The 12089-nt window shown below is 36.6% G+C and overlaps 1 protein-coding gene across 1 annotated transcript in view; it reads left to right on the top strand.

Annotated features, from left to right (window-relative positions):
* The window catches only part of LOC121418425 (autophagy-related protein 2 homolog B-like), a 69031-nt gene that overhangs the window by 43659 nt on the left and 13283 nt on the right, over positions 1-12089 (top strand). Inside the window, exons 25-32 of the mRNA XM_041612278.1 lie at positions 339-526; positions 880-972; positions 1761-1831; positions 2369-2436; positions 7415-7597; positions 8825-8966; positions 10053-10321; positions 11756-11981. Coding sequence (XP_041468212.1) covers positions 339-526; positions 880-972; positions 1761-1831; positions 2369-2436; positions 7415-7597; positions 8825-8966; positions 10053-10321; positions 11756-11981 — 1240 coding nt within the window. The remainder of the gene's footprint in view (positions 1-338; positions 527-879; positions 973-1760; positions 1832-2368; positions 2437-7414; positions 7598-8824; positions 8967-10052; positions 10322-11755; positions 11982-12089) is intronic.

The following is a 12089-nucleotide window of genomic DNA, read 5'->3' as shown; positions in this document are numbered from 1 at the left end:
ATTGCACCAGGTATGCCTCTGTACCGTGTCCTTCTAGATCCTCACTAGTATGACTGAGTTCTGAAACTCTTCTCAAGCTCTCATTGGTCCTATTCAAGAAAATAGAATGAATACACCTGATACTTTCTTCCATATTTTCCCCCTCATACTGACGTCAGATTGTGCCATAGCAGTGTGTGGAGCCACCCTTCGTCACTATATGTGTCAGCCAGGGTACCACTGGTGTACAGGAAAATTTCATTTCTCAGCAACATTGCAGGGATGCCACTTGTTCCGTAGTCTGATTTAAAGGAATAAAATCTTTTCTTGTTTCTTTTCCATATTTTTCCTTGATACAGACGTCAGATTGTGCAATAGCGGTGCGAGGGGCCACCCTTCGTCACTACATGTGTCAGCCGGAGTACCACTGGTGCACCCAGTTAGGAGATTTCTTTGATGTGATAGATGAACAGATCATGGGTTATGATATGCCTGCTGTTGTCACCCAGCTTCATGCCCACTTCTGGGGCTGTGGTCTTGATTACAGGTATGGGATAAATAATTTATGAATAAAATTAACATTTTACGTAATGTCTTTTTTATTCATCTATTATAACTACAGTTCATCCCAGAAAAACAAAACAGAGAATTATTGATGATTTATCACAAATAAATCACAAATGAAATAGACAGATTATTTATCATTGTACACTGGAAAGCTTAACATCTCTTCTTTCACTTGGTATTACTCAGGAGATTCCTTATTCACCCTAAGTGACCAAAGAAAAAGAGTAACTTGTCAGGGGTATCTGAATTTCAAGAAGAATATCATTTACATTCACTTATATTGCATATCTCCACACTCTTTCTGTAATGTTTGATGTTTTGTTCTGGTTTCAGGCCTTTGTACTTACCGTTAAAGTCTTTCATCTTACTAGAGTCTTTAAGTATATCAAGTAACCTGGTTTATGAAGCTAAGGAATCATTACTTAGGTGAGTGTCATGTACCCAGTCACATGAACATTGTTTTTGTTTCTTTACTGTTGAAATAAGTCCCGTCGGAACTCAACACAGTACCATTCCAACCCATCAATTCCAAGCTGGTACAATAAATTACATAGGAAACATTTTACATCTTAGTTAATCAGTCATATTGGCTGACCTTATAGCTAGAAATTACCCTCTGGCCTTTTGGTTTATTAAAATGGAGATAATGGTCAAGCGGGGATTCGAACTCACAACTTTTTATTCATATGAGTTGAATGCTCTAACCACTAGACCACATGATTAGTAGAGTCGTTGTTGGATATGTATAACCCTAAACATTTTTGAAATTGGTTAATTGTTTGAATGCTCCACATTGAGTGGAGAAAGGGCATACTTGTCTGCAAGCAATCCAGGTGGGTGTTTAATAAAGCTGTTCGTAAGATACAAATGACTTTACGCACAACTGGTGATCCTTTCTCGTGCTATGTGATATCCCTATGTAATTGAGTTATGACCTAAGAACATGTTCCAGTCATGCTTAAAGTCGTTCGTAACTTTACGAACAGCTTTATGAAACACCCACCAGGATCCGATGACAGGTAATAATACAGTATATCTGTAAAGTGCTTAGAGAAGTCGTTCTAATGTTTTTAGCGCATTTTAAAAGTGAAATATTATTATCATTAAGTTGGCTCGTCTTCTGATTGAAATTATTATAGTGCTGAATTATGAGTTGCAAATGACCTATTCTCACGTAATTAATAGATACACTGGATATGTGTTTTCTATTTCAGATTTCTCATAGATGATGCTGCGTTGTATATATCTGAAAAGTGCAATGAGACCAAAGTTAATCTGAAACGAGGCAAGTGGAGTGAGATTGATGTAATATGAAATCAAAAAGATAACAAAATCTGAAATAACGTCATTGCCAAGACCATAATTGAGGAAATATTGCCAGTACTCGTTTAGAACTTTTGATTGAGGTTACCTATATCACTACACATCATCCCATATAATGTCCATTCCCCCCTACATTAACTAATTGTATCCACGATTAAGATATCGATATACAACTTCTGGGGGGGGGTTCATGTAGACAGCAATATTTTACATTACATTTAGTTTATGTGATTTACATTATTTCAGTTTGATATGAATATATATGTTTCTCCTGTAAAAAATATTTAATATAGAGTGGTTACATAATTGTGTTTAAAGTATATGGACCACTAAATAGTGGAACATATTGACATTTCATACTTAAATGATGCCATCATTTACACAACATAGTTGACTTCGCACAGTAGAGATGAGCTTGCAGTTGTGACCAGTCTTATGTTGGCGGTCCTTGGGTCCGAAGATAAGATTAATTCATGTTTTATATTCTCCTTTGTTTCAGATTATGTGAGTGTTGTAGATCTTGGTATGTTGGAGCTTTCTCTCAGACTGAGCACCCATGAAGGAAAGGTGAGAATAGGATTAATTTTTATATTTTTATGTTATTATTTCCCCAAAGCCTACCATGAGAAGAATTGATGTTGGATGAAAACCCCAGGAGAACAATAGATTTATTCTGTCAACAGTAGAGTAAGTGATGTTAACCCTTTGCGTGCGATGGGCTTCTGTGGAAGCCCAGCGAATCATTCACTTAGCTACGACGGGCTTCTACAGAAGCCGAGATGTTTTGGTTTAATTCGATGAAGTTTTTCAGCTTTTTTGTAATTGTTATGCACTAAAACCTCTGCCACTATTTCCTTTATATACCTATCTCGATAACAGAATGAAAAAAATATACAGCTACGTGGGGAAAAATCCCGAAAATAGGAAATCATTTCAACTTTACCCGATTATTTCGTTGGAGCCAGACGGGGAAGAATAAATTTGGTGACGAGCACGTACGCGCGCGCAAAAGGCCTGATCACGTGATTTGATCCATATCGTGCACTAACATCTTTTTCTGAAAGATCGTCACGTTATATGCTAAGCGTTTATTCACCATTTTCATCTTATTATTTGTTTCATCAAGGAGATTTCAACGACCCGAACAAAAGGAAGATTAGTGTTTATCGAGAGGATGACTTATTGATCGCTTTTCGTACTTAGCAATACAAAAAGCTTTTATGAATACTTTTTTCTTTTTATTTCGACCAACATACGGGAACTAAAAACAACAACTTTGTCTCATTTACCAACAACACGTATAATGCTTATGACATCCGTCAGTGATTCATTTTAATTGCATAAAAGCACTTCCCCTTCGTGATGATGCATATAAGAATGAAAGAAGAACCATTTAGGGAAATTATAGAAAAACAAATGTTCAGATGTCACGGACAACGAGAGAGAATGAGAGACAGAGATAAAAGGATTAAAAGACAAGTGCGCTTTTGCTAACATCCATGAATATCCACTTAAACGAATAACAACATGATTTTATTTTTTGGTTACAGATTACAAAAAAACCCACAACGTTTATTTGTCGCAACTCAGTCCTCGGCCCCTTGTCAAAGTGATGACTTTTAATTATTATGTTTGACCTACCCCCTCCAGATAGAAATGTTCTGACCTGCACTCTAATATTGCTTGTTTGTCCCCTCTCGCCGATTTCTGTTTTTTCGCCAATTTCTTTTTTTTAACCGGCGAATAGCGTGGTAGAAAAGATTCATTTAGAAAAAAAAACGACCCGCACCCGTTTTTGTTCCCGTTACTGCAAACAAACATTTTGATCGCTTAACCCTGGTTAGCATCAAAACCAAAATATATGATTTCTTACATAAAAAACAAGGGCCGCTGAGCGTTTTTGATAATGGAGGGGTTGAGCTGATAGTGGGAGTGGACCGGCCAAAAGAAATATCACAAATTTATATAGACTTCGGATTTTGTGTACATGTTTTTTCTCAAGGGGGTGAGGACTGAAACTTCCTATCAACTCCTCCGCCTCTGCACTATCAGATTGAACGATTAAAACGATAGAGACAAAAATGAATTCTAACTATTATGATTTGTTTTAATGATTTATTTATTACCATGATTACTTCATGTTTTTTCGGTTGTGAAATCAAAGAGACAAATAAAAAATAGAACAAAATAGAACAAATAAAAAACACTTTTGATAGTGGATGTTATAATTTATTTAAGAAAAAATAATTTCTCTTACTTTCAGTAGTTGCTAGCATGGCTCTTTTTGAGAGAAAGTAAGATAAAGAAAGAAACGTAGAAAGTGACAAGGAGAGAGTCGGGAGGTATGATTTCAGACTTACAATTTTAGTCACTTTTACTCATATTACAAATCGAAAACTGATGCGCAAACTTCAGGACAAAAAATATTTTACTATTACAATAGCTGCGTGAAAAATCGAATTAAATGAGACATATAATTTACGAAAAAATCTAAAAATATAGGCATAGGCCTGCTCTCGGAACGATTTATGAAGAGAGAGAGGGGGTAGATGTAATGTAAAATGACAGGTACTGAGAAGAAAAATCAGAGAGAACGAATAGAGGGGGGTTAGGCTGGTACAATACCTCGTAATCCAAATCGGGGAGAAGGAAGACAATACAGATATAATTCGAAACTAAGAGAAAAAAAGGTGTAGACGGTAGGGAATATGGAAATACGATAGATATAGGAAAGGGAATGAAAGCGCAGCGGTAGGGAATGAAAGCGCAGCGGTAGATAATACACTCTGTTATATAGGTTAGAAACCAAGGAAAGGGGCGAAAAAAAAATCCCTTGGTGTCGTTTTTAAATGCATGTACACTTTATATAGACAAATGCGCAATACTAAAAAAAAAAAACGCCAGTCAGATAGAATGATTTCAGTAGCTTTCCAGTGTTATTGAAAATTGTAAACAAATTTTCTATAAAACGGGCCCCTGGTGCACTTTGACCCCCCCCCCCCACCGCTATCTTTCGTTCTCTCATCTTATTGCTATTATGTTTGTCTTCTTTATATTTCAAAGGAAAACAGAAAATAAAGCAATTTAAAACCCCGTTTATCCTCTGCTCTTTCGAAAATGAAAACGGCCTTGTAGTTCTTGATCTCCCAACTCCCAAAACAAAAGAAAGTAATGGCGCCTGCTCAAACAATCCCTTATAAAAAAGAGCAGGGAACAATAATAGCCAACGCCCTGAATAAAATGAAGATTAGCGATTTCGTCAGGATGACCTGCTTTTCGTATTTAGAAGTACAAAAAGCTCAATTAGGAATACCGTTTTTCAAACAATGTAAATGTCTACTCATCTACTTATTTTTGACAAAACATGCAGGTGCTGAAATGGGAAGAACGTTTTCTTCTTGAGCATGACAGGACTTTATAAAATAAAATACAATTCCCCTGGGTGGTGATACGCATAGGGATGGAAGAAGATGCAAGTGGGATTCAGAAAAAGAATAGAAAATGAAAATCGAGATACATGTAAAACGACAGAAAGGATGAGAGGGGGAAAAGAGGAAATAGACCAAAAAGGTATAATGTAAACAATTATGTGCGCTTTTGCTATTGCATGAATATTTACTCATAGAGAATGATAGATTACTAGTCCCCCACCTCAATTTGTAATTCACGTAATTTTATAGAATGAATTTGTCGTGTTAGGTTTTGGAAGCTCTTCATCCCATTCTTTCGTTCTCTACCAGATGAAATTTTTTGCACTGAAAATTCGACAAAAGCATAATCAGTTCAAATGCTAAAACTAATAATGAATTAAAAGTTTACTCACCGGAAATTGAGGAAAAAGAATGAGAATTTACGGTGAGGCATCCTCCTATAAAAAGCATGTTTGTTTGGTGTGTCCCGACAAACACCTCTCAATCTTCCACCTACCCCCCCCCGGCCCTAAAAAAATGTTGCAATTTTCCTACTTTTTTGTCAGTTTCCTACTTCTTTTTTTGCCTTTTCTTTTTTTGTGGCGAATAGCGTAGTAGAAAAGGATCCATAAATAAAGGAAAAAAGACAGGTTCACCTTATATTTTTTTGAGGCGCTTATTCTGGTAAGCATCAACACCAAAATATTTGAAAAAGATGTATAAATAACGGTGGCCACAGAGCGTTTTTTGATAATGGAGGGGTTGAGCTGCTGAATGTGGAAGTGATCCACCCCCCCAAAAAAAAAAAATATCATAAATTTATGGACTAACGCCTCCTTCCGACTCCAACACCTCTGTACTATTCGATCGAACGATTAAAAACAGACAAAACGGGATACAAATCTTTCTTTTTATTTTGTTTTCGGTTGTGAAAAAACCCAGAACTGTTAAAAATGAATAAAATGGAAGAACATAATAAAACACTTTTAATTTGGATGTTACAATTTCATTATATGAAAATAATTTACTTTCTCTTATTGTGATGAACAGTAGTCGGTAGCATGGTTATTTTGGAGGGAAAAGGGAGATAAAGAAAAATGAAATGTAGAATGATCGAGACGAGGAGAGCGTTTGGAGGTATGATTTCAGATCCACTATATAATTTGATTCACATTTACACCCTTCACTCTTTGAAATTGCAACGGAAAACATATCGAATACTGGTATGCCATCTTCAAGAACAATTTTTTTTTATTACAAACTATAATTTATGAAAAGAAGATACCAAGACGATTTTTAGTGAAACGTACGTTGAGGCCACCTTCTTGAAGCCCCCCAAAGTCACAAAATAGTTTCGAACTTTCGTTGCGTGGTGTTATCATCATCGCACTTGCAAGGGAAACTTCACGCTTTTTTATTCATTCTGGAAAGTAAAGGTATTTGGTATGCTGTGATTTCACCCAAAACGGATTATCGTTGTAATTATACACTTTGCAAGTAATCTCTCTACAATAAGGTAAAGATACCATTCATGAGTAGCAGGACAATAGGCAATGAAAAGCACCAGAGCAGACAACAAAGCGGTATCGATCGAATCCACCCTGTCCGCGGGTGCTGATTGCCCTTACGCATTTTTATACACAGTGCCTATTGACTTGGGGAAAAGCGAAGATTTTACAAAATAACACAACTTTTTCCTCGTAAATTTCTTAACTATTCTGTTGATTTGAAAAGCAAAACCTTTATTTCTAGAAAGAAAAATGTCTAATCTTTCATCTTTACATTTACTAAAAATCCTGAAAATACATCAGTTTGGCGCAATTAGCAATTGATTGGGAAAACACTGACTCAGATCCAAATACCAGCAATGTACCAAAACGGCTTCGCCGCAGAGAGAGGTATCGGGATTCGCGGGTCCGCACGCAAAGGGTTAAAGGGAAACCAAATCTACATTAAGGGGAAATTTTTCCTCAACATTTTTTAATGTGAATTAGTTACTATCATTGTTATTTGGTGTTTCTTTATGATTTTTCTTGATCTTCTTAGTATTTTGGTGCAAACATGATTTCCGTCATTATCCAAATCAATACAGTAATTAATCTTTGCATTCTTTTTTTTTTTTGCCTGATGCTCAGAATCCCAAGACTGAGTTGAAGGTCAGTAACAATGTGGTTCACATCCGAACCTGTGCCGACTCCTGCAGTGCCCTCACAAGACTGCTACTCTACCTGTCGTCTGACGGTGACGACGGATGTAGCCCTGATCATCAGGTGACGAAAGGAAGCGATACAACGCAAGAAGTAGAGCGCCCTCCTGAGGTGAGATCAAGGGGTTCATTTCATAAAACAATCAGTCATTGATTTTCACAGACTATTAATTTAAGCTCCTGCAAGTTGTTGCATCTGATTGGCCACATGTATATATGTCAGTAATTTTACTATTGTTATAAGCTACTGCGATTCCTTGCATCTGTTTGGCCAAGAGCAAAGTTTTCAATGATTTTACTTTATTGTTATAAGCTACTGCGATTCTGTGCATCTTTTTGGCCGAGCGCAAAGTTTTCAATGATTTTTATAAGCTTGTGCGATTCCTTACATCTCTTTGGCCGAGAGCAAATTAGTTTGTGAAAATCACTGACCAATTTTTCATGCAATTCTCCCCATTGGCCTGTAGCAGAAAGAGGTGAAATTGATCACAACTCGGAAAAGGCAAACATATGTTACATATATAATTGCATGCTTTTGGGGGGTTGGCATGAATGAAGTTGAATTTAGTCTTAGGAGTTTGTTTTTGCAACTTTTCCTGCATTGGGCCCCAGAGCAATGTTTCACAAAATTTTATATCAGTCCGCAGTTGTAAGATACTGTTGATATAAGCTACTGAAATGGGGTAATTTGATTTGCCCAAAACCCTAATTTCTTGAATTATATTTCTTATTGAATTGTTTGATGAAACAAAGCTATCAGAAGGAAAGCATATCAAATACAGTACAAGTTTTTGCTTCTTACCACCATAGAAAATATTGTTCATCTCATTGGAATACAGTCTTGATAGTATATTTGACTACATTTGCTGATAAATCGAATATATACTTTAAGAGACTACATTTGCATTAGGCTATCTGTCGATAGACATTAAACCTAACCATTGCCATGATTACGAGGTGAGTCCAGTTATCAATTTTAACGGACGAAACCTGGGCCCGTCTTACAAATAGTTACGATTGATCTGGTCAATCGATACTATGGACAGCCAGCAACATATACTATTCATGTTTGTTCAAACATTTTTTAACTATGATGTATATTCATATATTCATTTTTTTTCTTGAAAATTCACTGTGCTTCTCTTTGTTTACAAAGGACATTGTTCAAGTTTCCTACAGAAAAAATTATGACACTGATGGATTTCCATAGAGTTACAATTAATTGGATCGATGTAAGACGGGGCCCAGATTTCAAACTGTAGACTTCTGACTGACTGACGATGTTTAAATAAATACACTGGTTATTAAGAGATCGAGTATGCATTTTATTTCATTGTAGGAGTCGTCATCACCTAAACCAAATAAAGGAGACAGTCCCGTCTCTCATACCCACTCTGATCAGATGAAACAATTGATGGAAGAAGCTATGAGAGAACTCAATGGCGATTCACCGTCTCCTCATAACTCACCTCAAAACAAAGGTAAATCTTTATGATCCATTACAGGAGCTACAGGCTGTTGAAGATACATGTATACTGTATATGAAGAACTCAGTTGCAAAAGGGGTTAGGTCCATTTATCATCAAATTTGATATTTTTTGTCTCGATGTATAGATATTTAGTAGCTCTATAAGATGATACCAAACAAAAGTTGAAATTCCATTAAAAAGTGAACGAAAGTGGCAAAGAAATTTTTTTTTTTCAAAAGGGGTTAGGTCCACAAAGAATTTTTTTGGAAAAGAATATTGAAAAAAATATGAAGACAGGTAGATTTTTTATACCCAATATATGTTCACATGGTAGGGTGTCATGAAAATTTAGTTTGGCATATGAATACTGCAATATGAGGGGAAAAAATGTAGCATTGACACTTGGCAATTCACTTGCAAATTCAGTTAAGTTGAATTAACGATAATATAATAAAAAATATGTTTTATTATGATTTGGAAGTCACTGAAGATTTCTTCATTTTGATAACCTTGTAATGATTTTCTGAAACCTGTCAAAATAAGTTGCTTGACAGAAATGAAGCTATCGTCTAACTCCGCATTCAGACTAATTTGCAGTTTAAATTAAAGAAACGTAACAAAGAACACAAGGAAATGATCCATCTGTTTTGAAGCAAGTTAGTTACATCCTTGACAAATCATGATCAATTGTTCTGCACAACTTGATTTAGAGATTGAGTCCTTTGTTCATTGATGCCTACATTTACTAGTATTAGACATCAAAATAAAGAAAAAAAAATTAACTTCATGACGATATCAATGAAATATCATAATTCGTGTGCCTTCACTCAACAAAAAATTCTGAGAAAGTCAGTTTCCTTTTTTATTTTCTGGGATTGATGCCTACACTTATAAAATATAAAATCAAGAAAAACTTTATTTAATGATAATTTAAATTAAATATCAAAATTTATTTGCCTTCACACAACAAAAAATTCTGAGAAAGTAAGTTTCCTTTCTATTTTCTGGGATGCATTGTACATAAAATCCTGGATAATTGCTTAATACTATTGATATCAGAGTAGATTAAGAAACACTTCAATCTTTCTTCATCACCAGATCATGTTGTACACATTCCCTGCACCCTGAAGCAAGACAGTGGGGCGGAAATGTTTCTGTTCCCCGATGAAGACAACGGCTTGGTGGACGAGGAGGTCAGAGAGGAGGACGATGACGACGTTGAAGTCCTGATCGACATTAGTCCTCCGGGGAGTAGTCCGGTGTCCGTGGGCATGTCCTCGGGGAGCGGTGGTAGCTGGACCGAGCCTGATGGGTTCTACAACGACGAGGAGTTCTGTGTTCTGGATGACCCTGGTATGGGTGTCTTGGTATGTACAGAATCCTGTATCAAAAAGCCTAGTGATTGATGGTGTGATCGATTTTCACAATCGATAGTACTTTGAAGACAATGCAATCTCTCATGCAAGAATGTTCTATGATCAGTTACTACGCTTGTTGTAGTAGCACCCAGCGTTCAATATAGACATCATGTTTTCACCCCAAAGGACACTGTGGCCAGAACTCACAAAGGTAGGTTTGAAAACCATTGGTTGAACCCACGGTTTATGCAGATTTCCTGGAGGTGTGATAGCTCAGTCGGTACAGCGGGGATTACAGATTCCGGCGACCCAGGTTCGGTTCCCACTTGGTGCACTATCGCCCTTTGGTAAGGCATTAATCCTCATTACCAGGTCCCTCAGAGAGGACCTTAAGCCGTCGGTCCTCTGGTTGCTTGCTTATACATGTAAGTATTCATGCTTTGTTAGCAGTCAGGTAAAAAATCACCACCATTATAAATTATGTTTAATTTACCGCGCATATTGAAAAGTGTCCAATACTGATGTGCGCTTCTGTCACAGTGCGCCAAATTGATGCCTGTTGCCATGGTTAAGTACTATCTAATTCATAAGTCCACTGTATTTAATGAGTACATTGATCAAAACAGTGGACTCATTAAAGGAATAGCGTATTTAATCATGGTAACAGGTGTCAATTTGGGGCACTGTGATAGAAGCGCACATCAGTATTGGACACTTTTCGGTATATGCGGCAAATTAGGCGCAATTTATACATGAAATCTGCATAACCACATTTTCAACCGGTGTTTTTTTAAACTACATTTGTGAATTCAGGCCAATATGATTGCAATCTTATGGGAATGAAATAGATGTGGATAATATGGCATGGTCAAGTCTGCTTTTGCTGCCACCTGTGTATAGGTTTCAATGCATAACATCAGGATCCCATTTCATAAAAGTTACTTCTATGATATACTTGCTATTCAATAGTTACTACCATGGTAACGATGATCAACAGGCCAATCAAAATCAAGGATTTCATGCAAGTTACCATGGCATAGCAAAGTTAATACCATAAAGGTAACTTTCATGCAATGAACAAAGAACTCCAGTGCAAACTATTTGGCACATGTTCTGAAGTCAGATTTAACTTAGACCATGGTCTAACTTTGGCATTAAATTATGGGAAGCCAAAAGTGTCCAATTTTTTTACCAAGTTGTATGTTTTTTATGTTTACTGTGCTCCTGATTCATTGATGGTGAAGACGATCACCTATTTATACTTCCAAGACAATTTTAAATTATTTTGAGAGCCACGTGAGCTGAAATATGATATCTCTACTGTTGGCGATTTATGTAACAAATGGCCATCCATACTTAAACCACAACTTTAAACCTGAGTTTAAGTTAAACCCGACTTCAGAATACGGGCCATAGTCTTCATGTCTCTCCTCCCTAACACAGAGACACAGCGGTGAACCTGAGGTGAAGGTATTAGACGACGGACCAATTACCATCAAGCAGGACCACTTTGCTCCTCCGAGGACAAGAGGGGACCAACTCAATGCTCCGCTAGACTTCCCGGCTCCTACCATGAGGTATACTCTGCAAGAGATGACCGTGGTCTGGCATATATATGGAGGTCATGACCTTAGGTCATCAGGGTCAACCAAGAACATCTTCAAACCAGGTAGGGTTTGCATTAATTTGCTTTATTCATCAATATACATGCATGAATTTATTTCCTCATTCATTCATTCATATAACAATGTATTGATTAATTTTTGATTTATTCATA

The sequence above is a fragment of the Lytechinus variegatus genome, chromosome 7, assembly GCF_018143015.1.
Source record: "Lytechinus variegatus isolate NC3 chromosome 7, Lvar_3.0, whole genome shotgun sequence".
Lineage (NCBI taxonomy): Eukaryota > Metazoa > Echinodermata > Echinoidea > Temnopleuroida > Toxopneustidae > Lytechinus > Lytechinus variegatus.
Note: the sequence above shows the minus strand (reverse complement) of the source record. Positions and strands in the feature narration are given on the sequence as shown.